The sequence below is a fragment of the Prosopis cineraria genome, unplaced genomic scaffold (assembly GCF_029017545.1).
Source record: "Prosopis cineraria cultivar Desert tree isolate PC_DT_omini unplaced genomic scaffold, ASM2901754v1 PC1, whole genome shotgun sequence".
NCBI classification, from domain to species: Eukaryota; Viridiplantae; Streptophyta; class Magnoliopsida; order Fabales; family Fabaceae; genus Prosopis; species Prosopis cineraria.
In genome coordinates this window covers 53,260,038-53,280,999 of record NW_026555332.1, presented here as the reverse complement: position 1 = coordinate 53,280,999, position 20,962 = coordinate 53,260,038, and the positions used below count along the sequence as shown (strand labels likewise).

Sequence of the window (20,962 nt, the reverse complement as noted above, 5' to 3'; positions counted from 1 at the left end):
CAATTTAAGCTTGTGAGAAATTTTGAAAGTGATTAGTGTGAGAGGTAAACCTTTACCCTTTTAAAGATCTGAGGTAACCAGAGGTAACCTAATTTTATATAGTTGAATATTATTGTGTTATGGTTGAAAATAGTTGATTTGAATCATGATTTATATTTTGAATTATAGATGCAATTTTTGGCAAATGAGGAACTTGTGAATGGTTTGATAAATGAAAATCTCTTACATGCCATCCAATTGTGATTTATGAATTTATCTTGGCATGTTATTGTGAATAAAAAATTGTGATTTGAAATGTGGAGAATTTAGAGTAATTGAGTATGAATATGTGAGATTATATAATATGATATGTTTGATTTGAATGCATAATTATATAAGTTGTGCATAGCATGATTATTGGTAGGAGTTTGCCTAGGGAGAGGAGTAGTTGGTTTAATCCACGTGGTATTGACAGTGACCGTTGAAATCAGGAGGTATCTCTTATCTCATAGTTAATTTGGGACTGTCCTACTTGTTATATGAGGAACTTAAACCTAACTAGTCTCTATTAATTCACAATGAAGTTAGATTAGGGGTAAAAACCCCATGGCTGTTAGTATTGGAAGAAATCAAATTACATGAGTAAGTAAGTTAATCCTAGCCTAATAGCTCCTTACAAATGAAGGCTGGGTTAGTCTGTGAAAGACGTAGCTATATGATAGCCACCGATTTCATGTTGTAGATAATAGGAGGGTATAAGGTTGGCATTTGATCATGTATATGAATTCGACCACATAGTTGTCAGTATTATGGTTTGGTATGAGTTAGGGGCATATGATTAGTATTATTATGACCCTATGATGTGCATTAACATTACGTGGATATATTTATGTGTGTTGTAGCTTGTACGTGCTGTGTTATGGTGTTTTACTCTTTGTGCCACGTGCCGCGGCTCAAGCACCATACACTACGGTGTGTTACATGTAGCAAAATTAAGGAACTTTTAACTCATCTCGATTCTTCTTTTAACATCCGAATGTCATGATTTAGGTATTTACGGAGAGCTCTTTTCATAAATGAGCTAAAGACATGAGTTTTTTTTTCAAAATAAGTCATACAGGGAAGTTGGATACCTAAACACGATTTCACCACTTTTCACAACTTTTCACAAACAAAGGATGTCCAAAACCCACAACAAGTGCCAAAAGCTATTTCCAATACCCAAATCATATCCATTGGACCTGGGACTATCACTACAACACGTCACATGCACTTAAATACAAATATAGTATAAAATCACTCCTTAACCCCTTTTTCACTAAAAACAGAAGGGAGAAGTAATTTCCATTGCATTGCATAAAAAATCATTGTAATGTGTTTAAAATATCATTTCTATACTTATACTAGTATTTTAATCCTATCAACATATATATCTCTTCATATATAAATACTCAGGGCCCAAAATACAATTCAAACATTTGCAATAACAAAATAGTACAAGTGCAACTATATACAATATAGAATTGGCAATTATATGCTATTGCACAACCTAGGCTTCAGTAGCTTTGTCCCTCTCAATACCAAAGCTAAAGCCTGAAAAATGTTAAAGAAGAGTAGTAAGTCTAGCCACTCAGTAACTAAGGTAAAACCTACTCTATGCAGTTATATATTAATTGTAAATCAAACACATGCATATGAAATCAAGTACTTAAAACATGCTTGAGCACATATCATAACTTATTAATTCAATTAATACATTTTCATCTCACACATATTAGGTACATAATCACAAGATACTGGGACATGTGATCATGACCCACTACAATGTGCGACTCGCAACAACTCAAAATATATGACACGTCATACAGTTACATAGACAATAATCAACATCCTTATACCCTCCTTATTTTTTCATAATAAACCATGGGTTCTAACACTGAATAGAGCTTCGTACATGTGACTGGATTACTCAAGCTTACTAATTATGAGGTGTGACCTAATTAAAGATCACATGACTCACTCTCGAATGATAGCTTTCCCAATTCTCGAATCTTTAGGGTGTCTCATACCCTAGGCTCCTCTCCTCATTGAACTAGTAAAGAAAGCTAGGTTCTAATCCCTTAACAAATTATTGGACGGTCCCTTGATAAATTTTGGGATAAGGCTATACTCTCGTGCACCAAAAGACAACTTAAATAACATATTAATTTTTCTCTACTCTTAATCTCTAGGTGAACGCCTGCCTACTAATCATGCCATAAACGATGCTCGCTCATTTATATATTTTCATTTGCTCAATATCAGAGTCAATGTGCTGGGCTCATGACCGAGTGCTACCTAAGTGAGCATCAATTTTTATTTTCACCTATATCACATAAACACATCCTTTTCAATCTCAATTACTCATTTAAAACACATTATAAACATCCAATTTATCTTGAATATCACTTTTACAACTTAAAACTCATTTTACAATCTCTTTGCATGTTTAATGCATATCAAAGTGATTAGATAAACATAAGGTTTCATTGCATGATTTACTCGTTCACAAGTCAAGATTTGCATATTAAACACATAATTAATACCACATTACAATTAACACATAACTACCCAAAGTAAGGTTCCCTCGATTATCTCAAATCTATAAGAGGTCAAAGGTTTATCCCTCAATCTTTAAGCTTTTAAGTTTAATTTTTCAAGCCTCAATGATGTTTAAGAACTCAATCTACAATCAATCAAGTTAAATTTCATCAACAAAGTCAATCGCACACAATTCTAAACTCACTGTCCATCTCTAACTCACCTAATACCCACATTACTTATACTTGGGCCTACTCATTAGATTTATTAACTATCTTTAACATTATATAGCTTTATTGAATACTCATATTGCAATTAATACCTCAACAATCATAATAATGATAGATTTAGTGTCCATTTTTAGACATTAATGGGACTCATCATCCGACAACTATCAAAATCATTAATACTAGGTTTGAATATTCTAAACAACTCTCATTAACCTTGTTTAAGTCAATGAGCTCGAATCCATAACCTATATAGACCTAAATTATCATTTTCATTTAAACCCTAACTCAAATCCTTGAGAAAGTGGAAAAGAAAGGGAGAAAAAGAGTTTAGAAATCTTAGATGAATTGAAACTTCAAACCTTTTCAAATCCTCCCCTAGATGATGCCCTAACAAAACAAATATGAGTTCCTCCATTTTCCTTTCCTTTCCGTTCTATTTTTTACATTAATTCATGATTTATTTCTACAAAATTCACATCGTGTGTAATGACGCATGTCCCCACACGCTGTGGCATGTGATATAGAGAAGATAACTCTTTCTTTGTAGCCTTATGCGCCGTAGCACACCACGCATGGGCCGCGGCATGTGGCACAAAAGTTTTTTAACTTATTTTTCTCCATTCTTAATTTCCAAGTGACCCAATTTCACTTTGGACCTAAATTATACTTGAAATTCTAACTAAAAAATTTATTACTTTTCTCTGACCACATACCATATCAATTTACTTAATTATCCTAATTAAGCTTAGTAAATCAAGAAATTAAAAATTAAAACTTGCATTATTATAGCATACAACTTGTATATTTTATGTCATGAATTAGTGAATTTTGGTTGTAAACTCATGGATATGGCAAAAATACTTGTACAAGTAGAGATATGTATTTTGAATGATTTAAAATGAAAATGATGATCTTGTGCAAAGATTTCCTTTCCTTTATTTTTATGAAATTTGGGATTGAGTGATGATTTTGAGATTTATGTATTTTTATTTGAATATGATGCATTGGACGAGTCCACTAAAGTCTATTGAGTGTGGTCAGAGGGTTGGTGTAGTCTTTTATACTTGTGGTTAAGTTGGGACACCAATGCTATGTGTTTTATGTGAGAAAGTGGTAAAATAGATTTTAGTGTTCAACTTTTTATAGAAAATTAATTTGAGTGTGAAACATGTGCCATTAACTAGAGCTAGGAAAAACTCTGTGTAAACACTAAAATCACCTCAATCAAATGCCGAACGGAGTTTTAGCACATATTTGAAGTTCGCTCTCACTACTGGTAAATGACAACAGTTGTTGCTGTCAAGTTTGTGCAATGCGCTGTAGTGCAGGGTATAGAGAAGGGCGAGTCGCAATGCATGCCACATTTTCTACATAAAATATTGTTTTGAGTTTTAAAACTCAATGTTTTAGGTCTCGTGTGATTTTTAAGCTTCCGCATTATTTTAAAACTCTGATTTGAGCATCATATATGTTTGATAGAGATTTTAAATGCTGGAATTATAATCCCAATGTGTTGATTTGAAAATTATTCTCATTTATGTAATTTTTATAAATTTGATAATTCTTGAGAGGTTTAGTTTCTTGATTATCTCAATGTTGGAGTTAATTGTAGTTTAGTAAGGGAGATCTTAAACATGTGACCGCACCGTGGTAATTATTATTTTTATTTATCCTTTACATTTAAGAACTTTATACTGTCTATGTTACATTTATTTTTGCTCGGCTCCCAATTACCAACAGCCCCATTCCTTGTTTAGTTTATTATCAGAAGCCCGCCTGATACATGGAATGACGGGAAAGAAATTACCGGACACTGCAATTTTTGCTTTTCCATTTGATACCCACTGATCGAAATTGTTTTACGTTTTTTTATGCACATTCTAGTTGCATAATACCTAAAGGGAGAATCACATTCGAAGTCTACAGAAACGAGTCATTCTGCATTCACCGTAGATATTCACAAAATGATGTCATTTCTCTCCAGTTTTTAAAAACGTTTTCAAAATTAATTTTTTTTATGATATATGCTTTTTGTGGATAAAAGTTGTCTTGCTGCAACTTAATCTTTCGAGTTTTTTCATTTAAAAATTTCGTTCATGCTTCGAGTGAATCAAACTTGACCTGCTTACGTGTCACAAACATTGTTTACATGTTTACACGGCATCCCCATCAGCAACACATCATATGCATGTGCCAACGTATTTAAAAAATAAAAAGCAAAAAAGCAAAAATAAAAACCGACGACACCAAAAGCTTGTGCAGAGGCTAGCAAGGAAACCATGGACATAGCTTTTCTATGCAATTCAGTAGTAGACTTAACTGACAGTGGCACCGGCTAGGACCCCAAGCTGTGTTGTAATGTACATTAATGTCGACGCCTTGGAGCTTAACGTGATCAAGAAGCATGAAAGGGGTTTTCAGTCTCAAAGGAAAAAGAGAGGCCTTCATAGTCATGGCCTCCATTGCGCACTCTGAGATGGATCTCAACCTTTATGGAGCAGAGAACAGTAGCCTGGACATGGTTATCAGTGGCAAGCATGAAGATGAATTTAGGTTTAGGAGCGAAAGGCTCCAATAGCCTTAAGTTCTGAGCAAAGGATTCAAGAACGAAGGAGAAAGAAGCACTGGTTTGAGAGTGCATATGGAGGAAACGAAGGGGGAAGATTTGTTGGTGTGGAAGCATACACTGAATGAAGCTCTGGCGAATGGAAGCTGATAAAGAAACAGGAGAGGGAAGAAGTAAAACTGTAAAAGAGGGGAGAGGGTCATGCTTTTTCTTTTTACCGCCTCTGTGATTTTATTTTTTATAATATTATGGCGCATAGATAGGATGTGTTACTGATTTGATTCACTCCAGGCGGAATAAAGTTTTCAAATTTTAGACTTGAGGAATTAAATTATAATTATATTAAAAATTAAAGGACCAACAAATTATTTTCCTTGTTTTTTCATAGAAAGAATTATTTGCAGAATTCAAGACTCATGCATTAATTGTTTGCGCAGATCTGTAATTCTGTTCCACGCTTTGTTGCCGACAAAATGTGGATATCCCTTTCAGAAAAAATTAAAACATTAATTTATTACTCCCTCTATCTTAAATTATAGGACATTTTTTTAAAAAAATTTCTATTTCAAAATATAAGATATTTTGAATAGATTAAATTTTTATTAAATATATTAATTTTAATTTTACCCTTTCTCTTTTTATAATTAATTTTTATTTTTTTTAATATATTAAATGATGGATATTTTAAAAAATTTATATTTTTATTTTAAAAAATAAAGTTATTAAATATATATAATAAAAATTATTAATATATAAAATTTTATTTAAAAATATATTGTAATTTAATATGGAAGGAGTATATTATGAAAAACAAGTTTCAATTGTTAGATCCAACTGTCATTATTTATTTATTTATACAATGGGCATTCATTATTCATTAATGGGAGGAACCAAGGGCCCAACACGAAATGGGCTCGGACACGTTGATTCACCTGTCAAGTGTCAACACAAGGCTCGCACAGCACAATTTGGTCAGTCGCATTTGACCAAGGATACTCAGATTCTAGAGCATCCGGATCTCGTGCATCCCCAAAAGATGATATGAGCCGCTCAAAGAGAACATTCTAAGCTTCTCTATTTGGAACTTCAAACACATTTAATCTTTTTCTAAAATTTTTGAAGCTTTTGTTATTAGAAACACCTGGTATTGTAATTTCTGGGGAAAATGATATGCGCAAAATTTGTTTTAAATGGACCATGGCTCCGAAAATAGTGAACGAAAAACCATGGCCGATGTAATGGCACCACTCTCTTTTGCTTTTTTCTTGTTGAAATTCTCTTTTAAACTAAAAAGTAAAAATGAATAATTTACAAATCATTACTTTAAATTATTTAAAATTTCAGGAATCAAAATTTAATGCAAGAAGATATCATTAACAATTTTCACATATGGCATCTATATTTTTAAGAAATCTTTTTTTTATAAAAAAGATATCAATATCATAAAAAAATTGAAAAAATAAATATTCATTTGCAATAAAATACAAAATTTATAGTAAGTAGTAAAAGCACATTTATAAGTACTTAATTAACTGAGTAACTTACTTTTATGCTTCATGCACTGTGAGAAAATCCCATATAATAAATCAATATTGTTATATTATTTAGAAATTAATTCGACTATTTTGGTTTTTGAAATTCTGGACACTTTAATTAATGAATTGAAATTATTTTAAAGTTTTATTCTAGCTTCTTCTTCTTCTTCTTCTTCTTCTTGTTTTTTTTTTTTTTTTGTGGTTGTCTATAATTCTAGGATTATTTTTTGGGCCTACAAAGCTGGAACTTGGAACTGGAAGCCATCCTAATGATCTAACAACGTTCTTAATTCCAAGTTCTCCAGAGGCGCAGCAGCTAGGGATTTGGATTTTAGCAGAGGAACAAAGGCCGAAGAAAGACAGAAGGGGAAGATGTTCAGGGTTGCATCGAAGAGGCTTTCCTCCATCTCTTCATCTCCATGGAGAGCCGACCAGGCTATGTCGGCTTTCTTTTCTCGAAACCCTATTAAATCCGGCGGTCCTTCCTCCTCGGATCACAAGAGATCCTCTCCCGAGGCTGGGCATTTTTCTCCCAGGCCCGACTTCCTTGTTCCCTTCAAAGGTTAGGGTTTACTCCCCTTTCTTTATTTTGCACTTCTGTTATCATTCGACACCAATTATTTGATCGAGTCGGCGAATCTCGATTCTTCTTGTTCTTTAAAACTACGCATGTAAATATGCATTCTACCATTAGCTGTTGCGATCTTGTTTTTGTTTGGCTTGGATGGAGCGTGCTGCATCATGAATTTCTACCCTTATTTTGATGCCTGATTCCTGTGGGCAGTAAAAGTTGACATTTACATGCTGCAGCTTATACTCGAAACTGAAATAATTACAAACTAACATGTGTGTGAATGATTCATCACTATATTGGACTCCTGGATCCAAGTATATATTTGAAGATACTTTTTGAGGCATTTTCATTCAAAATTTTCATGTTGATTTGTGAAATACTTCTTTCGTTATGAAGTTTGTTGAGTTATCTATATTTTGATATTATCCACCTCTTAAAGATGTGAGCTACATGTTTGGGAGAACTAGAGTTGTAGTTATTGCTTTATTCTGTGAAACTTGCGAAATATTGCTGGTGTCGTTACCATTTTAATTCATTCTGATGATCGTCATACATGTTGCCAGTTTGAAGGTTTGTGCTTTCCTGTTGATGCTTTGTTTGTAAATCACCATGTGTCAGGTGCAACAACCTAGTGCCTAGCTATCTGTCTGATTGTCTGCTGTAATATGAGCCACTACCAACTGGTAAAATCCAATTGCTATCTTTGAAGTTAGTATTGGATAAAAATTGAATTTTTTATGCTGTTGATACTGGTTGGTTGCATGGGAAATAGTTGTCTTCAGTTAAATAATTACAAAGCTATGATCAGATGGACTTTTTTTTTTCTTAGCCAACGATGGTCATGTGGCTGTTGATCTATTGAATGGGGTATTAAAAAAAAAAAATTCTCTTGTTGCATCTGAGTTATCTTTGGTCTTCCGGCATTGTTGATTCATTCAATATATGGCATGCTTAGAATAGGCTGTAATTATTCTGTTTCTCTTGTCTTTCGTTTACTTATTTTGTGGGATAAAAATCTTTTGTCAGGGCTTGGAGAACTGTTTTTGGCTGAGTTGACACTGATTTATCTGTATATTAACATGGCGTGCTGAGGCAAATGTTAGAATTTGCATCTCCTCCGCACCCCCTGAATAAACACTATACATGAAGTTGTTAGTTGATCAGTTCAGTATTTGGTCAATGAGGCTTTCTTTTTCAATACTAATTGTTTCAATTTGGTTTTCTCCAGGTTTTTCTACTGACACACTGATCCATCCAACAGAAAATAGCATTATCCCTGATGTTCCTCCTACTGTCGCAGCTGTTAAGAATCCCACCTCTAAGATTGTTTATGATGAGCACAACCATGAACGATTTCCTCCAGGGGACCCCAGCAAGAGGGCATTTGCTTACTTTGTCCTGACTGGCGGTCGGTTTGTGTACGCCTCTCTAATTCGTCTCCTTGTTCTCAAGTTTGTGCTCAGCATGTCAGCTAGTAAGGATGTTCTTGCTCTGGCCTCCGTGGAGGTTGATCTATCTGGCATTGAGGCTGGTTCTACAGTGACTGTTAAGTGGCGTGGAAAGCCAGTATTCATCCGTCGCCGAACAGATGATGATATTAAGCTGGCAAACAGTGTTGACATCGGATCTCTTCGTGACCCCCAGCAGGATTCAGAGAGAGTGAAGAACCCAGAGTGGCTTATTGTGATTGGTGTTTGCACACATTTGGGTTGCATCCCCCTGCCAAATGCCGGCGACTTCGGTGGATGGTTCTGTCCATGCCATGGTTCACATTATGATGTTTCTGGCAGAATTAGGAAGGGGCCAGCACCTTACAATCTGGAGGTACCAACTTATACTTTCTTGGATGAGAACAAATTGATGATTGGTTGAAGCTCTTGAGGCTGTTTTGTGCGGGGATAAGGTTATTCAGGCACAACTTTTGTCCATTTATTCGTTATCATCGACATTTACCTTGGGCATCTCTTGTCGAGTCCTCCATATTTGGGTTTGTTTAGATTTGTTAATGTAAGTCCAAAAATGTAAACTTTACTGTTTGGCGAGACCAATTTGAATAATCGCCTGGCTTTTGCTAGCATAATGTTCAAATCTTAAACACTTCAGGAATACGGCATGTGGTATGATGTATTCCATCTTGGAATTTGCCTAGCACATAAGCTTTTGTACAATAGCTGCCTTTAATTTTTTTTTTTTTGGGTTATGATGTCTGGCTGTTTACTTGATACGACTGTTCGCATTCATGAATATTATTTTCGGGGTATCCGGGTATCAGGTTAGGCAGGCAAGAGGCCAACATAGAGTTAGATGACATTCTTTTAACTAGGGAAACCATGGTCATAAATATTTCAGTTAGTTTAAGTGGTGTACAAAGACTAGCAGCATCTCAAAATTGTCAGCTGGCTGGTTGAACACTGAAATCAAAACGTTGGATCCGACACACAGATTCAGCGGCGTGCCTAAGCAAGTCAAGTTTCGAAGATGCCTTTGACATAAACCATGCCTTTTTCGCTCAATTGGAGGTCCTTCCTCATTTGTTCCACTTGTTGATCATCGCCTTGAACGATAATCTCAGATAAGGTTCCATCATCTGCAACCATCATTTTAACCTTAATCTGCTCCTTTCTGGATGCTCGGGTCCAGTAATATGCACCCCTGATTCAAATTCAGAACAAATTTAAGTGTCAGTATTGCCACATATTAGTACTCGCTGCGAAACCTCCTCCCAAACGAAAAGGCACCGAGAAAAGTGTCTACTAGTTTACATTCTCACAGCATTCACTTACGCTAGTGGACTTAAGATGGTAATCCAGAACCAATTGTTGCCAATATCTGGGAAGGTTATCGTAAGAACAAGGGCCACGCTAGCCAAGCTGATGCAGGTGCAGAAACTTAAAAGTGCTGCTTGGCCCCTGCTGGGAACCATCATTCCTTCAAACCTTCATAGACGAAGCACAAAATCGTATCTAGGTCATCCGGCTCCAAATAAAATCAGCGAAAACACAAAAGAGAGAAAAGAAAAGGAAAAAAAAAAAAAAACACTCATAACATGCAAGCCTGAGACCTTTGATAAACGAAAACATTGTGATGTCATTGATATTACCGGACTCGTCGATTATTTTAACCGAATGTTTAAGTTCCTAAGTTTTCCTGCCTCAATTGGGTTACAAAGAGCAGGTAAATTTCTTCGATTGTAGGCAGGGAAAGAGAGGGACTGAGAAAATTAGAGCATGCAAGAAAAGAAGGAGGCGATGATGACTTACGTGATGGCTTCTCCTCTATCAGTCACCGCGAAATTATTACGCGTGAAGAATGATAAGATCTCCCCTGCAACCTGATTTGGCGCCTTCTTCTCACCGTCGCCTATAAAAGTCTTCTTCACAATCTATCATCAGAGTCACCCGAATCAGGTCAGAATTGCCGAACGAACATAGAAAACAGGAGCAATCAAGAAGGAAAATATTACAAAGCGCGAATTACTTTGGACTTGACAGAACGTTTGATGAGGGACCAGAGGCCCGGCACAGAGATGACAAAGAGACCCAGAGAAGTATAGTAACTGGCCAGTGAATAACCGACACTGTCTGTGAGTAAAACAAGAGAATAAGGGTTTTGCTGGTTTTGGTGGGCGATGAAGTCCAAGATAGCGGAAGATGAAGAGACAGGATCGTGAAGTGAGGCATGGAATTGAAGCTTCTTTGACCTCGGTAGGGGTTGCTCGCATCCTAGCCATGGGTGGACTTGGTGGCGGTGGCAGTGGGTGAAGCCTCCGGCGTCGAATTTGGTAACTAATGGGATGTGTGGTGATAACAGCATCTTAGCTGCCATTGATTCTTCTCCCAGCCGTGAACACGGATAGGGTGATTTTTCGAGTCTTATGGTCCAGTACTGCTATATTTGACGGTCAAGATTCACGCAGTATTCGATCACGTAAAACTAAAAAAAATCTCTGGATTCTATCAATCATCAATTATCTTTAAATAATGATGTTATTAACATTAACAACTTCTGCAACTCATTCTTCTAACTTTTGTGTGATAATGCACAATTCAACATTTAGCTCAATAGCGAAACAAATTAAAGAATGATAATTTATATAATTATAATTATAATATGTTTTTTTTTTCTTAAAATCCAATTATAAATCGTGCTTGGTATGAATCTAACTTCACTAGATCCGGGACGCATGCCCAAAGCCAGCGTGTTGCCACGTTCAGACAATTTGAGAGACGATCACGATCCCACGTCGTACTTTGTTCCAGTGCAAATAAAAACGCATAGTCTTTTTTTTTTTGGTTTTTTTTTGGGGGGGGTGGGAGGGGAAAGAACAGGTGATAATTTTTTTATGGGAGATAACAGATGATAATTTTTTTTTATATTTTTACTTGTATTTTAAAATAAGATTATCTTATTATTATGTGACGGCTTGCTCAATTTAGGTATTACTTGAACTTAAATTCTTAACTTCTTTAAAATCATTTTTAAAGTTTGCAAATTTGATTATTTGTCTTGAAATAGTTCCATCATTTGCATCTAACAATTGCATAAATAACTTTTTTAAATAGATAAAATTTTAGATGAATTGGTTTTCATTGGCTCACCAGGACTGGGGCATAGTTTTAGATTCAAGAAGCGCTTACAAAATTATTTATAAATTGGTTATCAACAAAGTCCTCACATTAATAACAAGATTTAAACCCATAACATTATGAGCTAAATCCTTACCAATTGGATCTTTATTGATAAAACTACATAAATTATTCTGCAATATTATAACAACTATGATGGATTTATAAATACTATAGCTTGTCAAAATTTTAATTCTTATATATAGATAAAGTATGAGAAGACTCGTATTGTTAATATATTTCTATTCAATTAAATTAAAATAAGTAAATTTTTAAGTGTTAAAAATATTAATAACATGAGTTTTTTCTATAATATGTAATGTACAGAGGGTAATATCTCATAATTTTATTGAAAATAAACACATTAAATATATAAAAATTATATATATACTCTCTCTGTTAAAAAATATAAAGCATTTTTAATCGAATCTCATCCCTTAATAAAATAATTAACTAGTTTCAAACTAATCCTATCTTTTCATATTTACCCATATTAAACATCTTATAATAAATATAAAGTTATTATTAATAGAGGCACTTTTGAAAAAAGACAATAATTACACCTTAAAAGATTAAAAATGTCTTATATTTTTCAATATCCAACTCTTCAAAAAATATTGATATTTTTTAACACGGGGAGTATATATATATGCCATTGAAATATATGGACTCTTTTTATTTCCCATTTTCAAAACATTTTTTTGCTTTGAGAAAACAGAAAATAAATAAAAAATTGGAAATGGTTTTTTCTTTGTCTTGGAAAAATGTTATTCTTGTTTAGGCTTAATAATGCTCGAACCTAACAAGTTGGATAGCTATGTAAAAAAATTAAAAATTACTCTAGAAAATTAAAAATATATATTTAATATTTTATTACTTTTTGTTCTGTAAAATTAGAGAAAAGACATAAAACATGATATTTTTATTAATGACAATGACAATTATATTAATGAAACAAATATTTTGTTCGCCCTTCATTTCACTCGCTTAACTATGTTCTTTTGTTAAAAAGTTAATATGTAATTTAAACATTGAATTATAAATCTATGGGTGATTTAAACCTTAAACTTTTAAAAGGTGTATTTTAAATTCTAAACAATTAAAATTGAGATAATTTTGCTCTTACTATTAAATTTTGACAAACCCTTGTTAAATTGGGGCTTAATATGTGATTTTTTATCAGGGCAAGAGAGTGGTGGAAGTGAAATTTAAAAAAAAATCACACATTAGGCCTCAATTTGATGGACATTTGTTGAAATTTAATAGTAAGAAAAAAATTATCCTAATTTTAATTGTTTAAAATTCAGAATATATCTTTTAAAAATTTAAGATTCAAATTGTCTATGAACTTATGGTTTAAGATTTAAATTATTTATTAACCTTTTATTAAATAACGCTTCAAATAATTTTTTTCTTTCAAGGCTTGTTTTGAAAAATTAATTTATGAAATTTTTTTTGAGAAGCTCGTGATAAAAAAGAAAGAGAGATAATCACATTAAGGCCTAACCAAATAACATAATTACTATTCAGGCCCTCTTGATTATGATATTTTCATGTGGATCTAAAAGTTTCAAGTGCAATTACTTTCTTCAATGAAATGATCCAATTGCTCTTAATAAGCAAAAAAGTCTAAATGTAAACTTACAGGTACTCGTATCAAATAAGTAAATTTTTTGTTGTAAATAACTAAACTTTTGTTATTATTTATAGACTTGTTTCTTTTTTTGGGTCAGTTTAAAAATGTTCTCTTCTTAAAATATAAGTATAAATTCACATGAATTTCCATAAGTTAACAATCTTCACATTATAATTATAAAAAAATATAAATTTAAGTTCCTTTACTTTACTCACATTTTATTATCACTTTTTTTTTATGTTAGGTCTCTCTATAAATAAAATGTGAGAGTCTTAGAGGGACATAAAATAATAAAAATAAAAGTATAAAGATTTAAAATATAAAAAAATATAAAAATTAATAATAAAATATGAGTAAAGTATATACACTTATAATTATGTTTTTTTACATTATAAATAATAAAGCCATGTTTACGTGTTTTTTAGATCGCTTTTTCGCCACATCGTGCCCCAACAAAATAAAGCACTATAAACAAAACATCATGGATAGCCTTCGCCGCCGCCGATCTTGCTCGCGTCCATATAAAATATACTTTTATAATAAATTAAATGATAATAGACAATTCAGCTCGGCTTTTAAAGTTCAAATTCAAATAAATTAGGCCCATTCGATTTTTCCGATCAGTTGACAAGAAAATAGAATTTTTAATGTAAATTAATACAAGTCCTATCATGTAAGTTATCTCATTATTCAAATATTTTATATTAACATTTACTTGAGTAGATAATGGATTAATTTGCAAATAGTCGCAAATTGTTGCTCATGGAATATGATGAATAAAAGAACATGTGCACCTCTATAAAATCAATTTAATTTTTGAAAGCTTCCACACACACAAGCTTGAGCTAGCTGATTAAAAAAAAAAAAGAAGAAGAAGGCGAAGGGGAGATAATGACAATTTAGTCCTTTCACTCTAACTTTATTTCCTTTGAGGACCTTAATGTTTAGAGTAAAAGCAGGTCCTTTTGTGCAGCTTATTTCATGAACAAGTAATTTTAACATTTCCCCTCAAGCTGTGAGATCAAACGAGCAATATTGGAGAAGTGGACCCACATGATTAGAAAGTGGTTGTTTTTTTAACATAATAAATTGATAATAATCATAGTTCATCCATACCGCACTTTATGCGATTAAATCGAACGCCTCACATCCATTGAAAAAGATATGTTTAATTTGACGTCATATGAAATAGATTTTGACAAGATAAAAAAATGATTAAATTAAATTAAATGTATACGAGAAAAGTGGAAAAAGTGTGAGGGTGCGAATAAGAAAAGCATAAAATGATAAAAACGTTTACTTGAGACTCGAGAGCCTCCCAAGTCCACGAGATCTGAAGACTGTCCGTAACGCATACTTGACGTTACCGTCAAAGACTCAAAGGTGCTCTATTTCGCGACCGTCTCAAGCCGCTACATGCTGGAGCTGAGCCATGCCCACTGATAACAAATATTTATTGTGGAAAAAACATAAAAGTTATAATTATGACGGAAAATATAATTATTAATTAGTCGAACGTTGTATTGATAACATGTAGTATGTGTGTGTGCGGGGGCTCGTTCCTTCCTTTTCTTTTCCCCCATTTTTCTTCTGCCCTTATCCTCTCACGACGCGTTTGCAAGGAGACTTGAAGTCTATGGTCACTTATTCCTTCGCTTTCTTCGACATCAAGACATGCGCCCAAAATAAAACGATGACAAAACCCGCTGGGGCTCAAGCTGTGGATTCTATATTGAAACTTGTGACACGTTCCATTCTCGAGTGAATTTAAATTTATAGAAAGACGTATTTCTAATATTATCCTTATTAATTATTAATTAATTGTATTAAACCCAGTATTATATTAATTTATACACTCTCTTATTGCCCCTGCATCTCACTATCACAGTCTCTAATGCAATGTGTATGCTAGAACATAAAAGAGGTTACACATTTAAAAATTAAAAGATAAATTATAAATATATAAACTTAAAAAAATATGTAATCAAATAACTTAAATTATTTTGATAAAATATACTATCATTAAACATATTTAATAGTGTGTGTGTGAAAAAGATATTTAATGATCTAATAAAACTGCAAGGCAACTAATGAAAAAGAGCAACGAAGTCTTCCAAACTTTGCCTCCTGTATTGACAGGGGGGAGGATAAAATGTGTATAAAAAATATATTATTTATAGGCCGTACACCATCCGATCTTATTTTTAAGATTCTGTCCGTTGATCCTCAATGCAGTATTCTTTGTAAGATTTAATAGAATATTTATGGTTTATTTGCAGAAACATCCCTATCTTTGTACTTTTAGATTAGATAACGGCTTCGATTTGAATAGGGGCAGTTTCAATAAGTTGTGAAATTTTTTCTTAACTAATTTTAAACACTTTTAAATCTCGCAAGTGCAGTTTGACATGACATTATAAAAAAACAAGGAAAAGAAAATAATATAATTCATTTTAAAAAATATAAACTTTATGTTGTGCTTGGCTCACCAGAAAATACTGGAAGAAGAGAAAAAAAAGTGGAGTCATATGACTTTCTCTCCCTATACTTGGCTGAGTGAAAGAAAATGAGAAAAAATATTAATTTTATATGCACAATAATAACCTTATTATTTGTAAAAAATATTTTTATATAATAAATTTAATATTTAACACATTATTTATATATTTTTGTTATCTATTAATAATTAAATAAAATACTTGTAAATTCTTTTATCCAATGCTAGCAAAAAATTTATCCTGTCCAAATTTAATATTTATCTCTTAAATTATTAAATATATAATAATTTAAATTGTAAAGTGGAGGAAAAATTATGATAAAAATGAACAGCCACATCAGGCAAGAAATGAAAAGATTTATGAGTAAATTTAAAAATTAAAATTTTCTTTTCAAAATCTCTTCATATTTAAAGAGAAAAGTTTGATGTAAAAACAAATGTGTCGCCCATGTTATTCTCCTCTCAATTCTCTCTATCATCATTTTTTTCTACTAAGCCAAGGAGGAGGAAATGTTATTTTTTCTCCTGCTTTTCCTTTCCCCCTACTTTTCTCTTGTACCAAGTACAACATTAAAGTTAACTAGATTTTAACCTGTGTGACTCACAAGAGTTTAACATTTTATTCAATTTGAGAACAATAAAAAAAGTAAGAAAATTTTTCATAACATCAAAAAAAAAATAACAATATGTTGCACTATAATTTTTTAAGATTATTTTTTGGTCAAATAATGATCAAAGTTATTTTTTGTTAATATTAAGAGTTAGATTGTATTATTTTTAAAAGTTGAAAGGAATATTTTACAAAAGATAAGTTTACCTAACAATTTTTCTTATAATTTATATTTTTTATAATTTTCTATCCATATCAAAAATTTAGTAGAATATTTTATTTTAAAATTTATTATATATGTATATATTAAAATTTAAAATTTAAATTTAAGTATAATATTGTGTTTTAAAATTTATAACCCAAGCAATGTACAAAATAAAATATAATTTATTTTTAATCAAATCTCATATCATATTAAAGTAATTATTTATTTTAAAATTAACATAATCTCTCTATATTTACTATTTAATTGTGTGTTTAACTCTAAAATAATTATACCTTTAAATACTAAAAATATCTTACGCCTTTTAATATTCAAACCCTAGGAAATAGCCCTAAAAATAAATGGAATGAGTTTACTAAAATAGTATTTCAAACACGTATGTATAAAAAAATTAATAAAATAAGAGATAAATTAGTCAATATAATTTGTGTTTATGTTTATTTAAATTTTATTACACATCTAACACCTATTATTTTTACTAATAATCTTATATCTACATATAATTTTTACTATGAATCCTACATAAGTTATAGGTCTCACAATCTTTTTTTTGTCATTAGTAATTTCTTTGCATATCAAATACATTATTTTTTATTAAAAATATTCTATTCACTGTCAATTTTTACTATAAATTCTACATAATCTTTCAAAATAAAAAAATCTTCATATTTTTTACACATCATTTAAATTTTTAACTTGTATAAATGTTGATCCCACACCCACATTTTTAATACTAGATCACACGTCCACGTTTTTACTAAGTCTTGTAACTATATTATTTATTTTTTTAACAAAATCATCCATTAACTAATTTTAAAAAATTATTTTTAAAATAATTAATAATTTAATTTTATTAATTAAATTATAGGTCCCTCATTCACTTTTTTATCATTAGAAATTTCTTTGCATATCCAACACGTATTATTTTTATCTTGATCTTTCAAAATGTAAAAATATTATTATATCTTACATCTTGTCTAAAAATTTTTAAAATTTATAAATATATGATCCTACTTACATTTTTTAACAATAGGTCCGTGCACCACTTCTTTAAATCACACTACTTTAATTTTTAAGAAAATTAAGTTTATTAAAATCTCACATTCTCTCCATTCCTATTAGATCCTCAATTGATTTTAAAATATATAAACATACAAAAAAATCTACAATCGAGCCCAACTTTTGCATCTCTAACTCTCATATTTATTTAAGCTGGTTTAACTATTTTAATTTTTTTAAAATTATTTTTTTTATGTTTCTCTTTACTGAGTTCATAAACTATGTTTTTAATTTTTTTTTGGCCAATTTATCTATCAACATCTTTAAAAAGTTACAAAATTAAATTTTTGGTAATTTAAATGATTTTTAGATAATATTTATATTTAAATAGGAGCATTTTAGTTTAACGCATATGACTTAACAATCAACTAATGGTTAGATGGATGAAAATAAAATCTCCAAAATATAAGGGAGACTTGTATTTTATAACTATCTATATTAAAAAAAAGTTCATATAGGTTTCAAAAAAATAGAAGACATGTATCATTAATTAAGATAAAACAAAAGGAATATCAAAATATTTTACTCATTTTTAATTATGAGTTTCATATTAACAATTTAATTTTTTGTAAATCCCACATATAAAAAATTATAGTCGAACCTAACTTTTTACACCTCTAGCTTTCAAATTTATCTAGGCTAGCTTAATTAACCCAAATTAGGTAATTTAAATGACTTTTAGGCAACATCTATATTTAAATAGGGGCATTTTTATTTAATATATGTGACTTAATAGTCAATTAATGGTTAGGTAGATTAAAAATAAAATCTTAAAAATAAAAGGAAGGTTTGTATTTTATATCTATCTACACTAAAAAATATTCATATAAATTTTTAAAAATAGAAGAGAAGTATCATTAATTAAGGAAAAATATACAAAATATTTTACTCATTTTTAATTATATATCCCACAAATTAACAAATATTTTTTACAAAAAAAGGTAGATGGGAACCGTAAATACCCGATCTACAGTGCCCATCCATAACAAATGAAAAAAGGTCACGGACGGGTACCAATATACAGCACCCATCCGAAACAATAACCAAATAAATAAATATATAAATAAGGCAATAACAAATGAGAGGAAAAAAAAGTTGGATGGGTATCTAACGGCATTTACATGATATTATAGATATAGATATCGATATAGATTTGAGTTAAAGTGGTTTGACACGTGTCTATTTTTGTGTGCATTGGTAATTAATAATACATCTGACTATTTAGTATTATAAGATATTTTTTAAAACAAAATAACAGAAAAATCCCCTAAAATGTGTAAGTGACAATGAAGTCCTGTAAAATGTCATAATTATTCTCAAATCTCTAGAGACTTTTGTGATATTAATATTTCCTAGTGAAATGAATAAAACACTCCTAATTTAAATTAGAGCAGTAATTACTTATTTCATTTTAGTCGTTGTAAAAAAAATAGTTATTTCTTAAGTTAAAGTGGTCATGAAAATTTACAATACTTGAATTTTAACAAATCAAAAGGTTAGATCAGAAAAGTTATAATTGTTTGTTTTGTTATAGTTATTACTAGAGGAAAAAAGAAATTATTGCTTAAACTAAAGTAATCACAAATATTTACAACATTTAGACTCCATTGAATAAAAAACTTGCACACAAAGATATGTGATTACTCGTTTTATTTTAGTCATTTTCAGGAGAAAAGTAGTCAATAATTAAGCTAAAGTGGTCATAAATATTTACAATATTTGTACTTCAATGAACAAAAAAATTGCATGTGGGAAGTTGTAATTGCTTGTCCCGTTCTAATTATTGCTAGAAAAAAATAGTCATTACTTAAATTAAGAAAGTAACTAATATTTACTTTTTTGGATGCTAGAGTATTTACTTTTTAAAAATATTAAAATGGGGGTATTTTAGTCATTTCACCGAAATAGTTAATGTTCGAAAAACCTTCAAAGATTTAAGAAGAATTACGATATTTTACAAGACTTTATTGTCATTCTTACTTTTTAAGAGAATTTTTTGTCACTTTCCCCTTTTTTAAAAAAGTATCATATTAAAAAATAAGGTGAAAGTGCATTTTTCACTCTTGAAATTTTCTTTAAAAAGCACCTAGTACCATAAAATATTTGTTATAGCATTTTTGCTCAAATTAATTGAATTGCAGCATCCAGCATGCTAACATTACATAGCAATAAATGCTCGTTAAAGAACATTAACGTAAACTAAAAACATTGATGTGGACTGAGGAGAAATGAAATGGCAACCTTGACTAAACTTGAATTGAAAACCACATTAGCTTTACTCTGAAGCAAAGCCACAGAGGCATTGAGCACGACATCAATAGCCTTGAGAGCTGCTTTGACAGAATTAGGTGGTCATCCAGAAGAATGAAGAACATCGCAGAGGGTTCCATTGCTCATAAACTCCACAACCAAAAGTATGTCTTTTAAATCATTTATGAAACCTGCCAAATTAAGCAATACGGGGCTTTGAAAGAAAAGTTTATCTCTCAAACTCAATAGTGAATTGTTTGGAATGACAGCCTAAAAAACAAGCGCTTCAATGCCTTATCTCGATCCTCATAACATTAGCTTATTGCCGGGAATGGAACCATATATAAAGAGCTAGGGATGTCAGAAAATCTCAACTGCTTCCTTTTACTATTCTTGATCATGGCCAAGTGTAATCTCTTTTTCTAGAGAGGTATATTGCCCTTTGACGAATCTCCTATATCGACATTCAAATCCTTCCCTTTTCCTTCTGATAAATTGGAAAAAAGAAACTGATCAAAAAGGGGCCACTAAAGAACACAAATTAGAAAAATCAAGTGACAAAATATGCCCTGCACGATCATGCTTTTCAGTAAATCTG

At 31.2% G+C, this 20,962-nt stretch overlaps 2 protein-coding genes and 1 pseudogene across 2 annotated transcripts; 1 reads left to right on the top strand and 2 right to left on the bottom strand.

Moving 5' to 3' along the window:
* The window catches only part of LOC129302464 (probable alpha-mannosidase At5g13980), an 18,124-nt pseudogene extending 12,872 nt beyond the window's left edge, over positions 1-5,252 (bottom strand).
* Positions 5,253-7,137: 1,885 nt separating this feature from the next.
* LOC129284418 (cytochrome b-c1 complex subunit Rieske-4, mitochondrial-like) lies at positions 7,138-9,632 on the top strand. The gene is made up of 2 exons (XM_054919901.1): positions 7,138-7,452; positions 8,693-9,632. Exons 1-2 carry the CDS (start codon positions 7,263-7,265, stop codon positions 9,334-9,336), a joined length of 834 nt encoding a protein of 277 aa, XP_054775876.1. The 5' UTR covers positions 7,138-7,262; the 3' UTR covers positions 9,337-9,632.
* A 127-nt stretch (positions 9,633-9,759) lies between these two features.
* Positions 9,760-11,348, bottom strand: LOC129284427 (protein COFACTOR ASSEMBLY OF COMPLEX C SUBUNIT B CCB1, chloroplastic). Its single transcript, XM_054919912.1, has 4 exons — positions 10,942-11,348; positions 10,725-10,846; positions 10,248-10,400; positions 9,760-10,116 (listed from the first exon to the last, which is right to left on the bottom strand). Exons 1-4 carry the CDS (start codon positions 11,287-11,289, stop codon positions 9,930-9,932), a joined length of 810 nt encoding a protein of 269 aa, XP_054775887.1. The 5' UTR covers positions 11,290-11,348; the 3' UTR covers positions 9,760-9,929.
* Between the last annotated feature and the right edge of the window lie 9,614 nt (positions 11,349-20,962).

What these genes read in the sequence shown, in the direction of transcription:
- LOC129284418 (XM_054919901.1), top strand. Translation starts at nt 7,263, where the DNA reads ATGTTCAGGGTTGCATCGAAGAGGCTTTCCTCCATCTCTTCATCTCCA. An exon ending in CTTCCTTGTTCCCTTCAAAG is followed by an intron (nt 7,453 to 8,692) that starts GTTAGGGTTTAC and finishes GGTTTTCTCCAG; the next exon opens with GTTTTTCTACTGACACACTG.
- LOC129284427 (XM_054919912.1), bottom strand. Translation starts at nt 11,289, where the DNA reads ATGGCAGCTAAGATGCTGTTATCACCACACATCCCATTAGTTACCAAA. An exon ending in AACGTTCTGTCAAGTCCAAA is followed by an intron (nt 10,847 to 10,941) that starts GTAATTCGCGCT and finishes CTCTGATGATAG; the next exon opens with ATTGTGAAGAAGACTTTTAT. An exon ending in ACCATCTTAAGTCCACTAGC is followed by an intron (nt 10,117 to 10,247) that starts GTAAGTGAATGC and finishes AATTTGAATCAG; the next exon opens with GGGTGCATATTACTGGACCC.